This window comes from Eptesicus fuscus, chromosome 18 (assembly GCF_027574615.1).
Source record: "Eptesicus fuscus isolate TK198812 chromosome 18, DD_ASM_mEF_20220401, whole genome shotgun sequence".
NCBI lineage: Eukaryota > Metazoa > Chordata > Mammalia > Chiroptera > Vespertilionidae > Eptesicus > Eptesicus fuscus.
In genome coordinates this window covers 26472304-26496555 of record NC_072490.1, presented here as the reverse complement: position 1 = coordinate 26496555, position 24252 = coordinate 26472304, and the positions used below count along the sequence as shown (strand labels likewise).

The 24252-nt window shown below is 42.0% G+C and overlaps 1 protein-coding gene across 8 annotated transcripts in view; it reads right to left on the bottom strand.

Moving 5' to 3' along the window:
• Nucleotides 1-3787: 3787 nt before the first annotated feature.
• ACP3 (acid phosphatase 3) overlaps nucleotides 3788-24252 on the bottom strand; it is a 45344-nt gene continuing 24879 nt past the window's right edge. Inside the window, exons 7-11 of one of the 8 annotated variants that reach the window (XM_054729744.1) lie at nucleotides 23832-23964; nucleotides 19505-19587; nucleotides 16618-16721; nucleotides 13556-13725; nucleotides 3788-4395 (exon numbers count right to left, since the gene is read on the bottom strand). In XM_054729744.1, the coding sequence (XP_054585719.1) occupies nucleotides 4277-4395; nucleotides 13556-13725; nucleotides 16618-16721; nucleotides 19505-19587; nucleotides 23832-23964 (609 nt within the window). In that variant the 3' untranslated portion in view covers nucleotides 3788-4276. The other 7 variants (XM_054729739.1, XM_008153141.3, XM_054729741.1 and 4 more) reach the window with 7 other exon arrangements.

Here is a 24252-nt window from a genome sequence, read left to right as displayed (position 1 = left end):
TGCAAGGGAGGGCAGTTAGGGGCAAACAGGCTGGCAGGGGAACAGTTAGGCATCAATCAGGCTGGCAGGGGAGTGGTTAGGGGGTGATCAGGCTGGCAGGCAGAAGCAGTTAGGGGCAATCAGGAAGGCAGGCAGGCGAGCAGTTGGAAGCCAGCAGTCCTGGATTGTGAGAGGTATGTCCACTGCCCTTTTAGGCCCGATCTTACCGGGATCGGGCCTAAACGGGCAGTCGGACATCCCTCATGGGGTCCCAAATTGGAGAGGGTGCAGGCTGGGCTGAGGGACATCCGCTCCCCATGCATGAATTTTGTGCACCAGGCCTCTAGTAAAGGTATAAGTGTAGTTCATAAAATTCATGCTACTCACAGGGGAACAATGAGCAGATGTTGTTGACAGCACTGCCTTTGATGATTGGAAGTGGGTAGGAAGATCTTTTACTTTGTATTTTATGCTCTTCTATATTATCTGCACTTATTTTTGTTTTGAATATAATCACCTGTAACTGTATTAAAAATTACTTTAAATGACACCCTTCCCCCCAAATCTGGCAATACTTATTTTCTAAGCATGATGTCATTTTTTTCTTAAAATATTTGATAAGAAAAGGAACTTGTCCATTTAGTTTAGGGTAGTTTTAGAAAAAGTATATTTGCTACTTAGGCAAGTTTACAAAAAAAAAAACACATTTCAGAAAAATCTTTTATTGATTCAGCACCCATGCAAAAATAGTAAGAGATAGACATAAAAATTTGACTTTTATTTTTTCACAATAACCTGAAAGTGGATTTTACAAATGATAACAAATACATTCTCTCTGCTTCAGAAGATTGCCATCTAATGGTCTAAAGTGGTACTGCCCAATATGGCAGCCACTGGCCACATAAGGCTATTGAGACTTGACATATGCCTAGTGCAAATTGAGATGTGCTGTGTAACACTCATCAGATTTCAAATACTTAGTATGAAAAAAACTGTAAAATATCTCATTAATAAACTTTAAAAATATTGATTATATGTTGAAGTGATATTTTAGATGCACTGGCTAAATAAATTTTATTATTAGAATTAATTTCATTATTTTTACCTTTTGAAAATTTGAAATCCCATACGTGGCTCTCATTTGTGGCTTGCATTATATTTCTATTACTCCTTTATTATGTATATGTAGCCCTTATTTTTCAAATAGAGTTTCTGTAAAAAAAAGTTTTAAAGGAGAAAACTAACAATTGGGCTTTCACTCACCAAGAAATCCCCCCTGGCTATGAAGAGAGAATCAATGCCAACAATATTACAACAAGACAGAAAATAGAACATTGAGAGAATAGGGAACATGATCAGGAGAAAAAAAAATGCCAATTTTAATATTAAAAACTTCTCTTGTTTGAATGACTTCCAGTAAAATGTTTGCCTCTAATGCTTGTACTCTTCTAATGCCACCAATTATTCTTTTTGTAAGCATGTTCTCTTAATACTTTCTTTATGCAATGCCATTCTAGCTAGGAATATTCTACCTCAACTCGTCCTTAGAACTTTCCTACATATACATTGCTGATAATTTGTATGGTAGGGAATGTCCCTACATTGATATAGTAATTATTGCAATATTCTAATTCTGCTCAAAGGCCTCTCCAGTGGTTCAAATGTGGGGAATACATTTCAGAGCAGAGCTCATCTCAACCCTAGCAATTGTCTTTCATACAATATTCGTCATCGTGTCAACTGGACCCATCTTTCCTGACCCACCTGAAAAAGTCCCTTTTATCAGTAGAGATAATTTCCTCTGGAAATTGGATGATTAACTTATTTCCTGAGGAATGTTACAGTACATTTGTGCTCTTTGCTTTATCACTATAGATCATTTGTCACTTTGAATTTTCATTTGTCACATGGGAATTCTTCCGTAAAGTATGAAAAATAGTTACAGCATTGATCAACAGCATAGTTCTGTGGAAAGTAGAAGTAACAGCTAAGTTGGGAGTGAGAACTTTCTTTACAGTAATCTAAAGATGGTAGAGGAAGAGAACGGGAGATGTTAAAAATCTCTCAGAACAATAGAAACTAGAGGTCCTTTTAGCCACTTATTGTAAGAAAAGATAAGAAGAAAAGTTTGTGAAAGCTTTTACTTTCACATTCTGTCAACCCTGTATAAGATAGTTGTTGGGCCAAACACCTTAATAAACACATTAGGAATGAACAATTTAGCATCTAGGCCAGAGATTAGCAAATAGTAGGTCTTCCATAGATGTTGGTTGAATGAGTGAGAAAATCCATGACTTGCGGTTCTGTTCATACTTCTATTTTAAAGTCTCATCACTTATTACCATAGGATATTGTGACTTCCTTAGTGATATGGCTGGCTACTTTGTGGAGACAGAAATGTGTTCTTTTTTCTTGCTGCTATAGATGTTTTGCCTTTCCCCAAGCTGAGAACGTAGTCAAATCTTGTATTTCTTGCCTATGTGCCTCCTGTATTCCCACAGAAAGCAGCAGGTGCCAGGCAAGAGAAGACAACTTCTCAGGCTTTTGTTTGCAATAGCCATATCTCAGTGAGAATTAAGCAGAAATTGAGGATGAGAGGTAAGTGCTTGGAGTTGTGGAAGCTGTGGAATCCAAGGGAGAGGAAGGTTTCTGAGACTAAGACCAAAAGATGGGGTAGGATTCTGGGGGCAGCGGGTTCTATGCTGGTGGAAGATCCCAGCAGGTAACACCCCAGTAGGGGACTGGACAATGCCAGGCTGATGTGCTCCAAGTGTGTGACCTTGGGAGTCATGGCACCGATGCCCTCTGCCTACCTTCAGAGCACCACGTGGGCATGGAAGTGAGCTGATTGAAGACCAGTGTGGACAGCAATCTAGTGGACCCTTACCTGACTCTTTCCACTAGGTACACTCTGGGACTTTTAGTTGAACCTGAGGAGGTGAAGAACGCTACCAATGAAGGAAATCAAGTTTTCCACCAACTGGATGGTTGAAGCTCAATGCAGAAAATAATTGTTAAGAATAAATTTCAGACTCACTACAATGGTACCATTCGTGGAAGTGTTTGCTTGGACGATGACCAACCCAGAGTACAAAATGAAGAAACACATTGTTCATAGACCATGAGAACTAGATGTGACTTCTGTGAAGAGTCGGGACTCTCAGTTCTAGATTATGAAGCCACGGTTTTAGATTTTAAAACATTTGTTCCAACTTGGACTAAAGCTGGCGCAGAGCTGAGGCAGTTGGTCATAATCCTTCAGTCTACTTTTCTATCTACCTCACCACTTGAGAAATCCAGATCTATTTGCAGCAATTAAAATACATTATCATTTCACCATGGCTATGAATAGCCCTTATCAAAGTGAAATCTCTTAATTTTAAAATGAAACAAAGAAATCAGAACTTTATAAATATCAAGCTCTGATAGTTGAGGTAAAAGAAGAAGAAGGAGGAGGAGGAGGAGGAAGAAGAGGAGGAGGAAGAAGAGGAGGAGGAGGAGGAGAAGGAGGAGGAAGGAAAAAGGAAGAAGGAAGAAGAACCACCACTACCAGGGGTACGTAGATTTTCTAGTTATTCCCTATTATAAAAATTATGGGGAAAATGACCTGAGCTACAACTAAAGCAGTTGATATTATAGTTTCTGATAATTAAATATAGGCATTTTTAATATAGATATATGTATGTATGTGTTGGCTATCAAACATTAGGTAGGAGTTTCTTTTCCAGTGTGTGTGTGTGTGTGTGTGTGTGTGTGTGTGTGTGTGTGCATTTGTATTAAACCTACTTAGTGGCTGAAAAAAACACACAACACAACCAAATTTATTAAACCTTCTGATTGGGTCTTATTTTATAAGGATCATCCTATATAATTCTACTGCTAATCTAATCACCGCCCCCCCCCAATTATCCAGGCTTCTTTAATCTATGTCTTTGCCACACCTTGTAACCTTTTGATCTTTGCAGGCTAAAGGTTGATTGGAGTTTGGCTTCTTGTTTCTGTCTGGACATCTGTGCCAGAGAATACAACTGTTTGCAGAGAACTTCTTCCTAGACATAGCCGAATGAGAAGCCTGCACTGCGATGAGACCTAACCAAGCAACCTGGGTGTTCATTCATCAGTCAGTCCAGCAGCTGTCTCTGGGTCACTCACTGTGAGTTCCTGCTCTAGGCAGACTCAAAAGGAAGAGTGTGGGCAGGGTTGCACCCACATGGTGAAACTGTCCTTTGAATCCTGTGTCACTGAGAGATGCTGCTTCACAGAAGGTTGGCATGTCCGCCCTTCTTCAGCTGTCTGTTCAGATGTCCCGATAGGAGTCTCTCTGCCAGCAGGGCCCATGGCGGACGAGGGTAAATAGAAGCACCACTAGAATACCAGACACCAGGCAAAAGGCAATGGCAAGGATGAGCCTTAGGACTGTGGGAAAACAGGAAGAACATTAATGGGTTAGAAATATGTGAAGATTACTAATCAATCAGTGTTGATTTCTGCCTTTAAAAAAATTCATGTTTTTATTGATTTCAGAGAGAGGAAGGGAGAGGGAGAGAGAGATAGAAACATCGATCGCTTGCCTCCTACATGCCCCTACTGGGGATCGTGCCCCCAAACCTGCCATGTGCCTTGACTGGGAATCCAACTTGCAACCTATGGGTGCACAGGATGACACCCAACCAACTGACCCACACCAGCCAGGGCTCTGCCTTAATTGTAAACGTCAGTGGCATTTCTGAAGCAGCCTTGAAATCAGCATAGTGTGGTGAAAAGAGCAATAGACTAGGACTCAGGAGAGGACCTAGGCCAGTGGTCGGCAAACTCATTAGTCAACAGAGCCAAATATCAACAATACAACGATTGAAATTTCTTTTGAGAGCCAAATTTTTTAAACTTAAACTTCTTCTAACGCCACTTCTTCAAAATAGACTCGCCCAGGCCGTGGTATTTTGTGGAAGAGCCACACTCAAGGGGCCAAAGAGCTGCCTGTGGCTCGTGAGCTGCAGTTTGCTGACCACTGACCTAGGTCCCAGTTCCAGTATGATTTTGAACTTTGTGTCTCAACTCCTACAGGAGGGCAATTGACTAAAGTATTTCTAAAGTCCTCTTCCAGGACTAACTTCATGTATTTTTCTACAATTAAAATTATTAATTGTTCCTGGTCTCAGGGTCAAAGGAATTTCTGAATACTCAACTGCAATCATTAATTGGATCTAAAAGAAATGGAATATCATCTTTCAACCTTTGAATTTGATTTTTGGTAAATATCTTTTAGAGAGGAAACCTTGAGCACAGATTGATGATGGCAAGCATTTTTTAGGATAACTGTGTACTACTGTTAATCTGTACCTTTATTTACACATATCCCTTTGACAGCTGATCAGGCATAATACAGATATATGGGGTCATTTTAAATTAGATGCTATTCATTATTTCATCTGGAAAGTTATCCTAACCCCACCCACATATACATCCTAGTCAACTATAGTGTGTATATCATAAATATATAAATGTGTGTCTGATTTTCATTATACCATCTCTAGATGTATGTCTGATTTTCATTATACCATCTCTAGATTTATATCTGATTTTCATTGTAAAAATATGGATTTCTTGTTGGCAAAGGCAATGGGAGAACAAACATCTCTGATCCTGGAAGCTCTGTCTACAGATCCCTAGTTAGTGAGTATTCACGGAACCCAGTTGAAAATCATTTATTTAGCCTAACTTTATCATTGTAAAGATGATAAAAATGAGAAGTGGAGAGATTAGATAATTTGGCTAAGTTAAAGCAGATATTTGAATTTGGATTGGAATACATAGGATCTTATCAGTCGTATAATTTTAAAAGCCATCTATTCACTAATGACTTCCAAATTTAAATCTTCCCCAAACTCAAGACTCATATATCCAACAGTGTCCTCGACATATGCCCTTGGACATCTAGTAGGCATTCCAAAACTGCACTCCCAACCTCTGTTCACCCCTACCCCCCACACCCTGCCAAATCTGTTCCTCCCGCATCCTCCCCACTTCAGTTGATGGTAACCTCCTTCTCCTAGTGTCTCGCTCCAAAACTCTTGGAGTCTTCCTTGACTCTTTCTCTCACATCATATACCCAACCAGTCAGGAAATCCTGTTCTTCTATAAAAAACTGTATTTGGAATGCAATGATTTCTCCCTTTCTCTGCCACCACCCTGCTTTGAGCCACCATCATTTTTTTTTGGCCAGGAATATTACAATGCCCTTCTGTCTTGCTCCTTAGCTTCTATCCTTTCTTCTCTACAATTATTCTGTTTTTAACCCAAATGACTTCAAGTCAAATCAGCGTATTCCTCTACTTAAAGTCTGTAGTGAATGCTCATCTACAGGAATGAAAGCCCAAACCCTGATTAAAACAGTTGATGAGACTCTTCATCATCTGGCTTTTTAACCTCTTGGATTTCCTCTCCTGTCCCTGTCCTTCTACTTCTTCTCTTTTGGCCACACAGGCCTTCTTGTCCATCCTCAAACATGCCAGGCACACTCCCCCTTACTGCCTTTGCTATATTGTTATCATTGTCTGGATGCTCTTTTCATATATCTCTGCATCAGGCCACTGCATCACATTCTTTCTCAAATCTCATCTTCGAATTGAGGGCTTTCATTTAAAGGTGCAATCTGTATGTCCTCTCCCCAGATCCATTTCCAGTCTGGTGCTAATGATCTTCACTTTCCAAAGTACTTTCTTATCATGTTTATTAATTATTGTCCATCCTTTTTCCCTCTCTAATAGAATGTAAGCTTCATGAAGGCAGACAATTTTGTCTCTTTTGTTCAAATATATCTAATGCACTTATAACAGTACCTGCCCCATAGTGAGTGCTCAATAAATATTTGTGGAATGAATCAATGGTCTAGAACTCCTGGGTTCCTGACTATTAGTCCAGTGCTTTTCTCATGATGTCAGGAATTCTATTAGCAACATGAGAAAGTGAATATTAATAAAATTAGATCCTGGGAGTTGGGTGCCATTAGGATTGAGGATGGAGTTAATGTCAAGTTGGAGGGAACTAAATGGAATTGAGGAAGGAAGGAAAGGACTAAATGGAAATGAGGAAGGCAGAGACTAATGATTCTTAAAAACTAATGTTCATGACTGTCTGTATTTGGAAATTATTTTCTTTTTTTAAAATATATTTTTATTGATTTCAGGGAAGAATAGAAAGGGAGAGAGAGATAGAAACATCAATGATGAGAATTATTGATTGGATGCCTCCTGCACACCCCCCACTGGGGATTGAGCCCATAACCCGGGTATATGCCCTGACCGGGAATTGAACTGTGACCTCCTGGTTCATAGGTTGACACTCAACCACACCAGCAGGGTGGAAATGATTTTCAGTGATTTTTTTGGCTATGTTGTCATGGTGGTTCAATGGAATAGGTTTTTCCTCTTTCCTTCCTTCATGCCTCCCTAGGCATGCAGAGAGCACACACCATATGCCAGACCAGCTGTGTGTTAGGTTCTGGGGGTCTATGATCCCTTCTCTTGAGGAGATTCAATACCTAGAGGAATAATCAGATAGATAATTATGAGATAGTGTGATACATAGTAAAATGGAGTCATAAAAAATATGCCTGTCTTGCAATTGACACAAGGTATTCTATTTGGAAGAGAAAGAGTTTGGAAAGTCTTCTGAGAAAATGATAAGATCTGAATGGGCCTGTGTGCTAAATAAGATTTTGCCAGGAGACAAGATGAATAGCTCAAGAGTATGTTTGGAAAAATAATAAACAGTTACATGCAACTGGAGTATAGGTTATGGTGAGGTGAGACCAGATATGTAGGTTGGGGTTCAGGTTTTAGAAGTCTGGTTTGCCGTGGGGCAAATGGAAATCATTAACAATTATTACACATGGAAGTGACATGGCTTAATTTGTGTTTTAAAAAACCTTAAAACTGCCCAGCTGACGTGGCTCAGTTAGGGCTTGTTTAATTCTGTCTCCCTCTCCTCTTGCCTGCTTCCCTACCTCCCTGCCCAGATCTACAAGCCACAAGAGACAATTTTCTTATATTGCTGCTGTTTCCTCAGCAAACTTAATGCCTGCTACATAGGCACATACTGTGTACATAATAGGTATTCAATAAAAATCTATTGCTTATTAAATATTCATGTACTTTGACCCACTAATCCCATTTTTTGGAATTTGCCCTAAGGAAATGGTGCACAAGACAGTATGGGATGGAAAGGAACTTTGATATAATAGAAATATGGTGTTGGAAAGTGTTAGGCTTGAATCCAGACCCTACCACTTGTGGCATGTGATTTTCTGAGGTTCAGTATTTTTCTCTGCATAATGGGGATATGTGAAGTTGTCAGGGAAAGGAAAAGAGGCTGCTGAATTAGTCACTGATGACTTTCAAAAAGGAAGTTTCAAAAAACATGAAGGATTGGGGTGTGTATGGGAGGCAACCAATTGAAGTTTCTCACATCTATGTTTCTCTCTAAAAATCAATAATCATATCCTTGGGTGAGGATTAAAATCATGAAGGAAGGTTGATCATTTTACAGAATAGTTCCAGAGAGGGAGATGAGGAAATAGAGTTAGTGCAAATTATTAGTTTGAGAAAATTGAGATTGAAGAGAATGATAGAACAGGCACTGGAGGGCATTCTCTGATGAGAAGATTTGGTCATTTTCATCATAGAAGGGATGGAGCCTTCTACTATGGTACAAAATGAAGCTAAGAGACTCATTGAGGTCCAAGGAAACTGAAGCGTTGGGGACCATATGAACAGGGAAAGGAGTTAGGTTACTCAAGGAGGAAGATGTTTTCAGAGGGACAGCAGTAAAGGCAGGTTCAAGCTACTGAGATATTTTGAGGTAGTGACAGAACTTAAAAGGGCTTTCAATGTATTATCTTGGTCTTCTTAGGATATATCATGAAAATTAAAGAAGCCAAGATAGCATTAGAAATTTAAGAAAAACACATACAACACAATGCCTTTCTATAGAAAACGGGAAAAGTATCCCGTAAGGGTGAATACCAAGCAGGGTTGAAAGACCCAGCTGCAGTTGGAACAGAAATTTCAACACTCATAGTTTGAAATGGTGACAACAGGCTTAAGCTTCACCCAGCAGATCAGAATGGAGAAACTGTGTGATTGATTTGATGTAGGGTTGGATATTGGTATGGTGGGCAGGGTATGAGGTGGGGCATTGTTAGGAAGGTCCAAATTGCTTAGATTGAGGGCAGAAGTGGAAATGAGGTGTGAGTTGGTATATACCAAAGCAAGTTTCCAATGTCTTTTTATGAATGATGAGACATGTCTTGGGAAAACTGATGATAATGGCAACAAGGATGGGAAAAAAATATTACAATCAGATGGCCTAATTGCTGAGGTAGGAGAGGTGCTGGGATGGGTATCACTGAACAGGCCTCTAAATAGCAATGGGGGAATAAAAGAATACCATGGTGACTATGCTGAAATAAGAGGGCAAATAACACAGACATGTTGATATATACATATGGATATACTAGTAGCCCATTTGCAGGAAGAATCCTGCAAGTGGCTGCTGCGGCCGCACGCCGCTGCCGCTGCCACCGTTGTTGCGGCTGCTGCGCCTGCACCCGCACACCGCTGCCGCCTGCCCCGCTCCGCCCTGCCTGGGCTTTCCCTCTGGTAGCCACCTTGCTTTCCGCTTTTCCTCCCTCTTCCTTCTAAGTTGTCTTCAGTCTTCACTCCTCCCTCCCTCAGTGTATGCAAATTAACTGCCATCTTTGCTGGGTAATTTGCATACTCGCCCTGATTGGTTGGTGGGCATGGCTTTGGCTGGTGGGCGTGGCTTGTGCATAGCGAAGGTGCGGTCAATTTGCATATTACTATTTTATTAGGTAGGATAGTCCATGATGGTGTCTTTATCAGGCAGTCACATTTGAGGCTCATTCATAGCTTTCCTCTATTTATTAAACAACTGAGTGCAGGCTTCTGACATCTGGGTCCGGCCATGAGGAAGCCAGGCTGGGTATGGACGGCTGAACATTTATTCAATTAGCAAATATTGGTTGAAGGTACCAGGTTCTAAGCATTGTAGACTGCCTGGAGATTCAAGGAGGAAAAAAGTATGGATCCTGCCTTCAAGGCTCATAGTTGACTCTTGGGCATGTGTATATGTGCTATAGAATCTCAACTTTACAAGGATTATTAGGGACATGGGAACTGCCTACCAGTGCATCTCCTTCCTATGAAATAACTAGAGTGGAGATTGAGGTAAGGGTTAGGAGAGTGCTAGTGAAGAATATCTGATTGTGTTAGTAAAATTTGGGAATTACAAAAGCATTTTCTAAAAAAGAAATTTTTTTAAGTAACACAGTATGGAACTTAGACTTATCATGAAATTTCCAGCAAAGGCTCTGGCTCATTTAATTGATGTGAGAATTAAATTAATTGGTCTACTAGCTGAAAACACTGCCTACAAGTATGAGTAGGATTTCATGGGTAGAAATCCCCTCAGGAGTAGGGTTGCCAGGCATTCTGTATATCTAGAACATGTCCTTATTTAATGACATTGTCCTGCTTCCTGTATTGGACTTCTCAGAACAGCCTAAATGTCCTTAATTTGGCCTTTTAAAATATATATTATAAAAATTTAGCAGCTAGAACTATTAATTATCTTGGCATCTTGCACTTTTATTTGCTAAATTTGGATGCCCTATTAAGGAGCCATTCAACCCTTACACTCTTCAGTGCTTCACCTTGCTCTCTAGTGTCTCATCAAAGCAAGTGACCACCAGCCCAACGGACACTCCCAGTCCCAGAAATTTCCTAACACAGACACAATCTGTCTTCCTGAAATGTTTCCCTGCTGCCTTTACCATCACTATAGAACAAATGCAATCCTTTTTACTTACAGAAGTTCAAATATTAAATTCACTTTGTTGGAGACCACCTCATGTTATAGACTCTTAACAAGCTTTCTTTGAGCTAAAACCAGTTGTGTGCTGGTAACTGGATCTCATAAAACAAAAATAAAAAAAACAATAACACACTGATTTGTGGCATATGCTCACTTCTGTGGTGAAAATACTCCAGCCGTGACACCATGACCAATTTCAAACCACCAAAAGGAAGTCATTGAATCATAGTTGGGGAGCAATGCTCACGCTCCTCTCTTGATCTGCTTGAACTCACCAGTAGCTGAGTTTTCTTCTTCTAAACATATTTTGCTGCTTAATTATATTTCATCCTATGTGGATCTTGAAATGTTGATAGTGGTGTTTTGAGGAAAATATTTACAAACATACCGCAGGTAGATTTGATAAGAGATGACGGATTAGCTATAGAGGATGGAGAGGGTGGGGTCAAAAAACACTCCCAAGTTACTTGGTATTGCTGCCAATCAAGATGGATTCTAAGAGTAGGTTCAGGGAGGAAAGATAACTAATGTATACACTCATTGAGCAAATGTTCATTGAGCACCAATCCATGCCAGGCATAGGCACTTCTAGGTGTCCAGGACAGATATAGCAGAGAACAAAATAGAATCCTGGTTATTGTGGAGATGACATATTATTTCTTTAGAATTGGCCCCTTAGGAATCTTCTGGGGAGTAACTCCCCTATCCATTCCAGCTTCAAGCCAATAGGACATTTGGTATATGCCTTTCAAGTACCTTGTACCACATTTTTAGAAAGCCCCATCCAAACTGATTTCAGATGGGTTAGTTGTCCCTTCCTGCAAGAAGCCTCCCTGATATTCCTTACTACCTCCTGCCCTCCAAATCCAGGTAGCTCTTGTTCCCATAGCAACCCTGGTAGACATAAGACATAAACCCTAGTTTTTCTGTGTAATATGTATCTCTTTAATTCGTACTACATCATATCTTGCCCAAGGATGTTTTCTTAGCAAGTTTTATCCTAAATAGATGAAGCAGAGCCATCCATCAGCTTAGCCTTTATCCGAAGTAGTAAAGTCCAAACTAAATACATTTTCAATGTATAATGTTAATGTAAGCCAGTCAAATAATTATACTTTATATATTTTTTCCTCCTGTTACATTAAAATAAAGCCACAAAACAAAAAAAGTCCCTAAAATCTGTCTTTTGGGAATTTTATTATAATTAAATACACACTCTTTTCATCATCCATTATAAAAATGTAATGGTATTGAACTTCCTAACAATGACTTTATTCACTATTTTACACTTTGGCTCACTTCTGGAGGAAAGTTACATGCACAGAGGAGAAAGAGTAATTAGATGATGTCCCCAAAGCCACATATTTACTTGGGAAAGAAATCATGCAAATAAGTATGTCCATAGTATTTCCTGTCAGTCATCCCATGGCCAACTGGGAGGGGGAATGGCCTAGCTCTAGACTCTGGCACCCAGTAGAAACCATCTCTAGAAACCATTTCATTTTTAGCTGTAAGCATGGCATAGCATGTTGTTCTCTAGATGTATGGCATCTACCACATGGCAAATATACAGGACTCCAAAAAGTCATCATTTGAACATGATTTCTTCTTACATAGTGAGTAGTTTCAGCAGGACCTGTGGGTGCGTAGGTTTTTTGCAGAAAACAGGACCAGAGCCTTACCCGTCGCTGTTGTTGTCAGAACAGGTATCACAGCCACACTTTCAATATTCCAATAAGCTTAGATCTTGGAGGCATTCAGGACATTCTGACATTTCTAATTTTGTTCCATTTTGAAACTGTGTCATCATACTTCCTCTTTTATATCAACTTCACATGCAACATGTCTTACCATGGAGCTTTGAGAGCAACTCCACTCTGCAGGGCTCTCATCTTGATGTGTTGGGCCTGAGTATCTTGTTCTCAGCAAATTAATTATTTGCTATTATGTCTATACATATGCATTATGTACAGCAAAGTTTGCTGGCAAGATTGCTTTTGTTTTCATCAAAAGTAACATGAATTTTCCCGTGCCAAAGTGTACAAAGAGGTATTTATTTTTCAGCTCTGCCACCCAATACGTTTTTACAGAAACATTGAAAGATAGGATCAGTTTCCTGGTGTAGATTACTTCTCCAGATCTCTGTACTGTAGCTCATTTCTTTGCTTCTTGTGAGAAGGCTGGAAGTAATGGGTAAGTTGGTTCTCTGCCCATTAGCCTAGGATTAAAGTCTTCCCGTCTTTGCTGTCACCGAGATTTGTTTGACATCTTTTCCACTTCAGATACTTAAAGAATAGCCTCATTTAATTCTGCTTAAATAAAATCTTGAAATCTTTAAACAACAAAAGGTCCTATGTGGTCAATTGTGTAGCTCATGGGAGCTCCAGGAATTTTGATCGAAGTCTTATCTCTGGTTATATGTTGGCATTGATGCCCTTTTATATTAACACTGAAATAAATCAGGTCAGGGTTTATGGCAAGTGGGGGCAGGGGCAGGTAGAGAGGTAGGAGTTGTCTGAAATTGGGGTCCCTGAAACATATGATTATCACCCAAAACCTGTTTCTTTTAAATCTGGGGGTAATGGCCATGTTATATTCTCAAAGCATTGTCCACCCTAAGGAAGGGCGACCTGCCCTTTCTGCAGGGCTCTGCGTGCACCCTAATCCCCAATGTCCTTAGTACCTTCATGTTTGCTTGTGATTCTACACTCCGTGGACCAGTCTTGGGGGATCACAGGTGCAACCAGCTCAGCAAACTTCGTCAGTGGGCAGCTGGGGGTGCAGCCTGGCAGCGTGAGGGGATATGGCTCATGGTGAGTCTCATTCCGATAGTACATCTCCACGAAGTAGTCCCTGGTGGAGGAAGGTAGAGGAGAGAGCTCTGTTAGTTTTGTATTGTTGAACTTGCCATTGAATTTCGTGTCCCTGGATCCGGGTGAGGCCTCGTGCACCTAGGCCCGGGTGAGCCCAAGTGGCCCTGGGTCTGGGAGAGGCCAAGCATCCCTGGGTCTGGGTGAGACCATGTGTCCCTGGATCCGGGTGAGGCCGCGTGCACCTAGGCCCGGGTGAGCCCAAGTGGCCCTGGGTCTGGGAGAGGCCAAGCGTCCCTGGGTCCGGGTGAGACCATGCGTCCCTGGATCCGGATGAGGCCTCGTGCACCTAGGCCCGGGTGAGCCCAAGTGGCCCTGGGTCTGGGAGAGGCCAAGCGTCCCTGGGTCCGGGTGTGACCATGTGTCCCTGGATCCAGATGAGGCCTCGTGCACCTAGGCCCGGGTGAGCCCACATGCCCCTGGGTCTGGGAGAGGCCAAGCGTCCCTGGGTACAGGTGAAGCCAGATCCTGGGTCCGGGTGAGGCCGTGCGCCCCTGGATCCATCCGGGTGAGGCTGGGTCCCAGGCCCGGGTGAGACCACGCGCCCCTTGGGTAGGGGTGAGGCCACGTGCCCCTTAGTCTGGGTGACGCCGTGCCCCTGGGTTCGGCCGAGACCAAACCAGAGGGAGTCGGACCTCCATTACCACCATTTGTCCACCATCCAGAGCTGAGGGTTCAGTGCTGACATGTACACATAAGGAACACTGGACATTGAAATTGGGTCCAAAAGAACTGTTGGTCCAGGGGGAAGCTCGCTACAGATTGATTCATTTGCCTGTCAGCATACTATTATTGCTCGTCTCACATTCAGTTCTTATTAGTATATATCTAGTGACATATGATCTCGCTCACTAGGGGAAATGATGAACAACATAGATGAGGAACAAGAACAGAACCAGAAGCAAGGAGGCATCGATCGGACTATCGGGCCTCAGAGGGAGGATAGGGGAGGGTAGGGGGAGGGTGGGGGGGGAGGGGGAGAGTTCAACCAAAGGACCTGTATGCATGCATATAGCCTATCCAACGGTTAAGTTGAGCTTGTAAACCACCAGCTGAGGGACTAGTAGAAAAATATATGGGAATAAGTAGATTTTAACCAATTTAGGGGTGAGAATGGGGAGATAGTGCAGGTGGGCCAGATCAAGAGGGTGGAAATGGGGGAGGGGGTTGGTTTGTTAGAAGACCAGGGGCATAGGAGGTGGAGATCAGAATACTTAATCAGAGAAGAAGCTGAAAGGCTGTGGTTGGAGGAGTTGGGGGTGATTTGATGAGTTTTTGAGTAAGAATTGGGGTGGGATGTTGGGGTTCCTTTCTCCTATTTTTTTCCTTTATGCTTCTCATTTGCTCCTTCCTTTTCTCTCTTTTCATCCCTCAGTATTTTTCAGTCTTTCCTCTGAATGAATCCATCTCCCCTCTCCTTAACCAGGTCTTAAACATGGAACTGAATAATACATAACATATGTGTTTGAATATAGCAAAGACTTTATCAAAATTATACCTCAGAAAGAGGAAGTGGGGATATATATTCAAATCCTTACATTCTCTCATATTAAAGAGGGTTCTCTCCATATTTGATTTCAAAAAACAGTGTACTTTTTGGGGGAAGGTGCATTGTCCTAAACCAATCTCAGTAGAGTTAGTATGAAGTGCTTATGAAAGTCATTTGCCAATGAGGCCAGAGAGAAATTCAAATAGGATTTAGTGATTTCTTTTTTTCTTTGGAAGTGGAGTATAATAACCTCACAATTGCACATTTGGATGTTGTTATAAACAAGCCTTTAAACATTACTTTAAAAAGCCATATAAACAAATATGTAATCACTTATAAGTTTTTAAAAACGTCCCTAATATTATGGGAATGAGTACTTATATTGAGGGACAACTTTTCCAGTGACAGCATTTTTATCTGAAGATGATATGGCAGTCCTGTTCGGTTTGACTCAGTTGCTTGAGCTTCGTCCCGTGCACTGAAAGGTCGCTGATTCGATTCCTAGTTAGGGCACATGCCCAGTTATTGGGTCCAGTCCCCATCAGTATACATACAGGAGGCAGCCAATCAATATTTCTCTCCCTCCCTCTCTCTCCCTCTCCCTTCCTTTCTCTAAAATAAATAAAAATGTATTTTTTTTAAAAAAAGTAGTTTTAAAAAAAGATGATATGCAAAGATGACCCAAAGTCCTTCAAAATTTGTGATTCTCTTTCCATAGAACGGAATTAAAACTGAGGAGTGACTACATTTCCCAGAACCCCTGCACCTCAGTGGGACCAAGTGACTAATTTCAGCCAGTAGAATGTAAGTAGAAGTGATAGGTTCCCCTTCTGGGCTGAGGTGGTTCATAAGCAGGTTGCTTTCTCCACCCTCTTGATCCTTTCTGCAAGCTGCCTGCAGATGAGCCCAGCACTCTTAAAAACTGTAGGTCCAAAAGATGGAACCCTGGGTCACTGAATCACCATGTGTGGCTCCTACTGACTAGGAACATCTACATTGAACTGTCAGATGAATGAGTGAGAAATAAATCTCCATTGATTAAGTAAGCCTCTGAGAATTCGAGGTTCATTTCTACAGCAGCCCAAATTACTCTTATTAGTTAATACCGCTGGTAAACAGTTTTAGGGATTCAAAATTGGCTCTAGTGGTGAAGACAAGTTAAGATGCATACAGAAGTTTGGATATAATTGTTTCATAAAATGTGAATGGCAAACAATATTTTTAATTTAGTGAATTATTTAATATAGTATATGATTTTTAAGTTTATGTACCAATCTAAAAATTAAATATTTGAAGAATACAGTTAATCTAACAATAGCAATAATAATAATAAAAAACTTCAGGTCCAATGATACTAATTTTGAAAAGCACCTCTTAGACACTTACCCCTTCTCAAGGTACAATTCCATTAAGTGGCAGGAAGCATAGGGAGGAAGGATTCCGTTGAAAACATCTAGCGCCATCTGTAGGCCACTTACAGTAGTATCATGCTGCCGAGATTTGAAATCATTTTTTAATCTTTACCTTGGTTTCAGATTTACATTCAATAGGTATATATTAAGCATTTGTAAAGCACCATGATGGTTTGTGATTTAATTAAATTTCCTATCCCCCTAATGACTATAGGAGTAGAGAGGAGAAGAACTAATTTTGGTTGAGCATCTGCTGTGTGCTAGGCAGTCAGATTTGCATATACATCATTACTTCCAATTAAAAGATGAAGAAACAGACCCAAGAAAAATTAAGTAGCTTGCTTACTGTCATATAATACCACAAAGGAAGAAAGTACATTTAAGCCAAATCTTCTGATTTTTTCCCCTGCCTTTTCCCAGAGGCATCTCTCTTTTAGCTTGTTATTTTCATTAAAATTTTAAAATATTTTGGAACATATTAATGCTAGATTCTTTTTGTGTATAGGATAATCTGGGGTTTTAAAATTAGAGATGAATATATGAAGTCATAAATGTTTAAGGAGAATAAAAAATAAGGAAGTAGAGTGTATAGCTTAAAAATAATTGTTCAGCCCAGCCAGTGTGGCTCAGTGGTTGAGCGTCAACCTATGAACCAGGAGGTCACGGTTAGATTCCCAGTGAGGGCACATGCCTGGGTTGTGAGCTTGATTCCCAGTGTGGGGTGTGTCAGAGGCAGCTGATCAATGATTCTCTCTCATCATTAATGTTTCTATCTCTCTTCTTCTCTCCCTCCATCTCTGAAATCAATAAAAAGATATTTTTAAAAAAATAATTGTTCTGCCCTCGCTGGTTTGGCTCAATGGATAAGGTGTCGGCCTGCAGACTGAAGGGTCCCAGGTTTGATTCCGGCCAAGGGCACATGCCTGGGTTACGGGCTCGATCCCCAGTAGGGGCAGTGCAGGAGGCAGCTAATCAATGATTCTCTCTCATCATTGATGTTTCTATCTCTCTCTCCCTCTCCCTTCCTCTCTAAAATCAATAAAATATATTTTTAAAAAAAAGAGAGAGAAAAAAATTGTTCAATATTCATCCCAGGGTGGCTGAGAAGCATAGGGGACTGGTTTTGTCACTGATTAGCTATCTAATTCTAAGAAATCCTCAACTTCATATCTGCCAAGTGGGTATAACATTTGTTTGCCTAAGCCAGTGGTTCTCAACCTTTCTAATGCCGTGACCCTTTAATACTGTTCCTCATGTTGTGGTGACCCCCAACCATAAAATTATTGTCGTGACCCACAAGTTGAAAACCGCTGCTGTAGAGCCTAAGACCATCGGAAAACACAGATATTTACATTCCGATTCATCAACAGTAGCAAAATTACAGTTATGAAGTAGCAACGAAAATAATTTTATGGTTGGGGTCACCACAACATGAGGAACTGTATTAAAGGGTCGTGGCATTAGAAAGGTTGAGAACCACTGGCCTAAGCTATATTGCAGTGTACAAATATTCAAAAGGGGTTAGAACTGTTTTACTAGAGAAAGAAATGGATTATAGATATGTGATGTCCCAGAAATCAGACAAGTTAGGACTGGAAACCAGATTAGAAACTAGGGAAACTTGTGCAACTGACTTTCCAGGCCTGCCTCTCTCCAGGAAGCTCTACACTGCATGAGCTCTTCCTCTGGTCTATGCCATTTAGAACCCCTGATGATAAGCAGAGTTCCCTGTATCTTCAATCACCTCTTCCATCTTTGTGCAGAATGAAAGCATGCCTTTCTCTAGCCACACCACATCTCCAGGATCCTCTGTCATGGAGACAGTGGGTGGAAGACTGAGTCAACATACTATGTCCAGTTTCCCTGCTTGTCCCAGACTCCATGGACGGGCATTTCAGGGCATGGTCCCTGGAAACTCCCCTCCACCTGTGTCTCTTCCCCTGTCTCTCCTGCTCCAAGGAGGAAGTCTTCTCCCAGATCGCTCCCTTTTCTTTCTGTACCCAAATGCAGCTCTAACTTCACGTTGCAACTCTCTTTCCCTTTCCTCTTCTACCTGTCCATTTGCCATCTGGAGTTTTCAACTTGGATGCCCCCTGGCATTTCAAACCCGGTTGTCGAATTGGTACATTCACCTGGCCTAAAACTACTTCTGTTAATGGTTCCATCTTCCTCCCAGTCTTCGAGGCTTGAAACATTGCCTTTACCTTCCACATCATTGCCTTCCACCCACATTCCAGTTCATCACCATGTCCTGCACTCAGCTTCTCCTCTCATATGGTTTGGAAAAGTTAGTGCTTGTCTTCTCCGAGGCACCAAAGCACTGGCTTGATGGCATTTCTGTACTGCTCTGTAGGGTGTTTCTGTATACACTCCTCTTATCAGTGTTAGATTGCAAATTCCTCAAAGGCCAGAATTATGTATTTAATTTTAAAAGCTTTGAACAGGTGCTTACCACCTACTGGGCAATAAGGAAATGATGATCAAGATGAGGCCCTGCCCTGGCTGGTGTTACAGATATGTGACGTCCCAGAAATCACATAAGTTAGAACTGGAAACCAGATTAGAAACTAAGCGAAACTTGTGCAACTGACTTTTCATTTGGTTGGGGCATCATCCTGTGCACTGAATGGCTGTCCCTTTGCTTCCTGGTCAGGGAACATGCCTGGATTGTGGGTTTGATCCCCAGTTAGGGGGCGTGCAGGAGGCAGCTGGATGTTTCACTCTCACATGGATGTTTCTCTCTCTCTCTCCCTCTCCCTTCCTCTCTGTCAATAAAAATATATTTTTAAAAATGAGGCCCCCACCTTCAAGAGATCACACACCTGAACAAGTGGAGGTTGAATGGAGACAAAAATACTTACTGCAGAATACATGATAAGCTTTCTGTGGTTCCATGGTTGAGCTGCTGTCTTTATATGATTGAGGATTTCACCAACCAGGACACCTAAAAGAAGATAGAGCAACTGTGGAGCTGGACCAAACAGGGGCTTCTATTTTAGTTGATAAGCTTTCAGTTAATTCATACTTAGTGATTCTCTCTGCCACGATTCTCAAGACCTAAGAGAGGAAAAGAACTAATTTCGGTTGAGCATCTGCCATGGGCTAGCAGTGTGATTTACATGCATTATTTTACTGAATTCTGACTTGTGTAATTGACTGTGTAAGTTAGGAGGTCGAGCAATGTGGAAGGGATTTCAGATGGCTTTTCCCCAGACAGTTGTTAGCCAATGGTCCCCTCCAGGGCAGGCCTGAAGTGACCGCCTGGTGTGCACTTCTCTGTCTTCACCTCTCTTGCTTCCACTCTCTGGCAGTCAGACCTGTTGGAGACCATGGGAGAAAGCAGCGCTCTGGTTGTCTGTCCAGTTCATGGACTGATTCCTGCGGACCATTTCTGTAGGTTCCCTGGGTGTCACCATTAGGGGGGCATGCAGCATCTTTAGCTTCATGTGTCTTCATCGATGAGAGATTCTGCCCTTCATAGTTGTGGCTCCTGCGGTGGTGAAAGGTGGATGCACAACTCAGTCTCCATCCTGTTTTCAGACACTGAAGGCTGAGGGTACCTTGCGGTGCCAGGTGCTGTTTGGGGAGCATGTTGCCTCAGGGATTCCGCCATCATCACCTGAAGACCCCTTGTGTCTCTGTTGGTGGTCTCTCTACTCCATTACACATGTGCTCTCTTGTCTTAAGAATGATCAGTTTTTGCTTTTTTTTTTTTTTTTTTTTTTTTTTGTAATGAGCAGGTCATTGATGTTAATAGACACATACTGAGCAGCTTCAATGGGCCAGATACTTGGCTAGGTGAATCACACGTTTCCTGTCCCCAGAAAGCTCATAAAATAGTAAGAAGATACTTTATTGGTCTGTATACCAATAAGCACGATAAAGGATAATTATGGGGGGGGAGGTGACCTGCTTTCTGTAGATATGCTGGGACTTTTTTTTATTAAAAATGGAAGGAGCTGGCCAGGCCGGTGTGGCTGAACATTGACCCAGGGTAGATTCTGGCGAGGACACATGCCCATGTTGCGGGCTCGATCTCTAGTGGGGGCGTTGCAAGAGGCAGCCGATCAATGATTCTCTCTTATCACTGATGTCTCTCCCTCTCTCCTTTCCTCTCTCTGAAATCAATGAAAACATATTTAAAAAATAAAAAAACAAAAACAAAATGGAAGCAGCTGGATGCTACATCCTCAACAGGCCTACATCTTTCTGTCCCAGGGAAGGTTGCCTTCAGGGAGCCCTTAAGAACTTTAGTTTGATCTTCATGCCACCTCAGTACTAAACCCTGAAGCCAAGTTTCTGTGAGTCATGACAGCCATCTTCAATCAACCTGTCCCTTGTCAGCAGGCGCCTTTGCAGCAGGCTTCAGCGCTGATAATGGAATGCTATTAGCTCTTGGCTGGGGGTGATTGTACACCTGGTCTTCGGAAAAACTAGGGGAACTATCTCAAGTATCCCCAGGTTCCTAGTAATGATGTCTTATAGGAGGGGAAACTGAGACTCAGAGAGTTCCACGACCTGTCCAAGATTACACAACTCTGAGCAGACAGGCTGAGCTTCTCTGAACCCAGCATGTCCTACTTCACAACCCTGGCTCTTAGTCATTAGACCATGCTGCAATATAAGCTAGCTGTTGAGTGCTCCACTGCATCATTTATTAACTCTGCATAAACTAGACAAAATGCCATTGATTGAAAGACATAAATGCCACTTCCCTCACTCTTGGGCCACAGCATGGATTGGCACACCTTTTCAGAAAAGGGCCAGATAGTAGATGTTTTAGGCTTTGTGGGCCATAGGGTCTGTCACAGCTGTTCACTCTTGGGTAGAAGCACAAAGGCAGCCATAGGCATGACCGGAGAATGAGTGTGGCTGGGTTTCAATAACATTGTATTTACCAAAAAATAGTCAGTGGGCTGGATTTGGACTACAGGGTGTGGTTTGCCAACCCCTGATCTAGAGCACACAGAGATTTCCATCAGTATGAGTATGACCAGCCGTGTATTTCTAAATGAACTGTAAGGATTTTCTTGGTGTGTGTGTAGCAGGTGAGTTGAGGGCGTATATTACCCAACAGTGTCACCCCCGGAAACCAGCTGTTAGAACAAAAAGCTTTGGCAGAGGTCCGAAGCTGCTGCTCAAACTCCTGATGTTCCCATGTGACTCTGTCACCCAGACAATACATGTTTTCTCGGCAGGATGGCGTCCAGTCACTTCATCATCCAACAAGCACGCAGCTGACAAGTCTCTCTTGCCCAGCCAGATCGGAACAATAGGCTGAGCTAGTGTTTTGGCAGGTATCACTCAGGAAACAATTTCCTGGCTTATCAATAGCACCGGACTTCCTCCAGAAAATGCAGATTCTGATTCAGCTGGTTTGAGGTGGGGCCTGAGATTTTGCATTGCTAGCCCCATGATAGGTGATGTTGCTGGTCCTTGGACTGCATTTTCCGTGGCAAGGGGCTGAATTCCTGAGCCCATGACTAGGTTGGAGGAAAGAAATCAAGAGTGCTGCCTCCACCATCTAATGGGACTTGGTATTAAGTCATAATGCTGGCACCCGGGGGTCCATGTATGAGGCCTGGTGCTTATATAGCCAATGAGGCCCATCTTTCACCTCTGCATCGTTTTGTTATTTAGTGTATAGGGTGAAGCTGTTTCCTGGGCTCTGTCCTTTACGCACAGTCTGTATCCTGCCTGCTGTTTTCCTTCAATATACCAGATCCCATCAATGACTCATCTCTGGATGCTCCCCCTTCCCAAAAGGCTGGATCTTGCTGCCCATACCCTTAGCATGGAGTAAGAACTTGTATATTTCTACCACGTCTGCCTCTGTGCCATGCAATCAAGACTTCTGTGACAGTAGGCCTGCAACTTCCTCACATCACTAATGACCACTGTCTTAAGCATTTGCCACAAGCTACTTTGTACACCTCATATGAAGTTGCTCTTGACCATCCGGACTTTATGCCTCATTAGCTGCTCTTCTGGTTATAGCTTCCATCACTCTTTTTTGGTAGCTATAATTGACTCCTCTCCTGGCTGGTGATTTGCATTCTTTCTCTAGCTATGCAGTCCCAAGCAAACTTCCCCCAGTGTGGTCCAACCACCAGGATGCTTTGCTTCTCTGTATTCTTCTGGGGTTCTGCTGAACTTGTCCTGACCCCATGAAAATAGAGTCTGGCCATGGATGGAGTCCTGTTGTGATTGTACTGTTTTCCTCACACTGTGTAGAGGATATGACTTGAACCATCTCCTATGGCGTAGGATTGCTTCATTGTTATGTCAGCCTGACATAATGGACCTTCTCTTGCTCTCCATCCTTAGTTTTAATGCCTATATTAACAACACCTGAACCTGTCACACCCTTTGGTGTCTTGGACCCTCCTATTGATGCCCTCAGAGGCCTCAGTGTCTATCTCCACCCTGTCTGGTCCTGGCTTCTTTCTTCCACCCACCTGTCCTGATTATAAGGGCTTGGCATGCTCTTGCCTAGGTCTACCCTCATTATGATAAGATGTCTCACGCTACGAAGGGCCATATCTAGCTGAGGAGAAGCATCACTGAGAAATAAGCACTTTGTAACACCAATGGAAAAATTTCAGCTGAGTCAGAAGCTTGCCAATTGCAATAGGTATTAATCTAAAGGCTATAATCAGCCTGCAAAATATGTTTGATTAACTTTCGAAATAGCTACCGCCAAGGGTTTCGGGAAAACAGGCCACTTTTGTCATACTGCCCACTTGAAAAATTCATCCTCTAGGCTACTGGACACATTGATTTTCATGGGGGCTCAGATACGAAATCCTTGATTCTTTGATCTGAAGAGGATGAAAAGTATCATTTAGCTTTAGCCCAAAGCCTTCATTTTCCAGATGGGAAAACTAAGGCCCAGAGTGGGTAATGCTAGTAATTATAATAACGCATAACATTTATCCTCAGCATATTATGTACCAGGTAGTGTTTGTCCTAAGCCTTTTGAACATATTTGTTCATTTTAATCCTTATGACCTATGAAGTGGATATCATTATTATCCTGGTTTTGCATCATGGAAACTGGTAGGCACAAGAGTGATCAAGTGATTTTCCCAAAGTCACATAGCTGATTAGTGGTGGAACCAGGACTTAGACCTGTATCGTGCAACCACAAATACAATATGCTCCTATCATTTTAAAAAATGTACTTACCCCCCTGTAGTCTAGATTTCTCTTTCTGCTTGTGAATTCCATACAGGGACAGGAGGGACAATTCTGACAATTCTTTCAACTTAGTCATGGTGTCCCCTGTGGCCCAGGAGGGTAACGTGAAATTGTGAACACTCTGCAGCAAAGAAAAAGGAAGGAAATGTGTATTTTCATTTCTCAGTGCCCTCTTTGTTCTTTCACCCCATTGAACTACTGGGTCCAGCCTTTCGTGTCCTGTGTTTCCGTCTAGGAAAACTTCACTTTGTGACAAATAGTGGCATTGATTTTCAGAAGAAAAAGTCACAGAAACTAATCTGCCCCCTCCTACCAAGTCCATAGCTTTGGGCTTAACTCTGGGTCAAAGGATAATTCGTATTTTGAAGAGTAAGGTTGTGGTAGGGCAGGAATATACCTTATTCTCTTA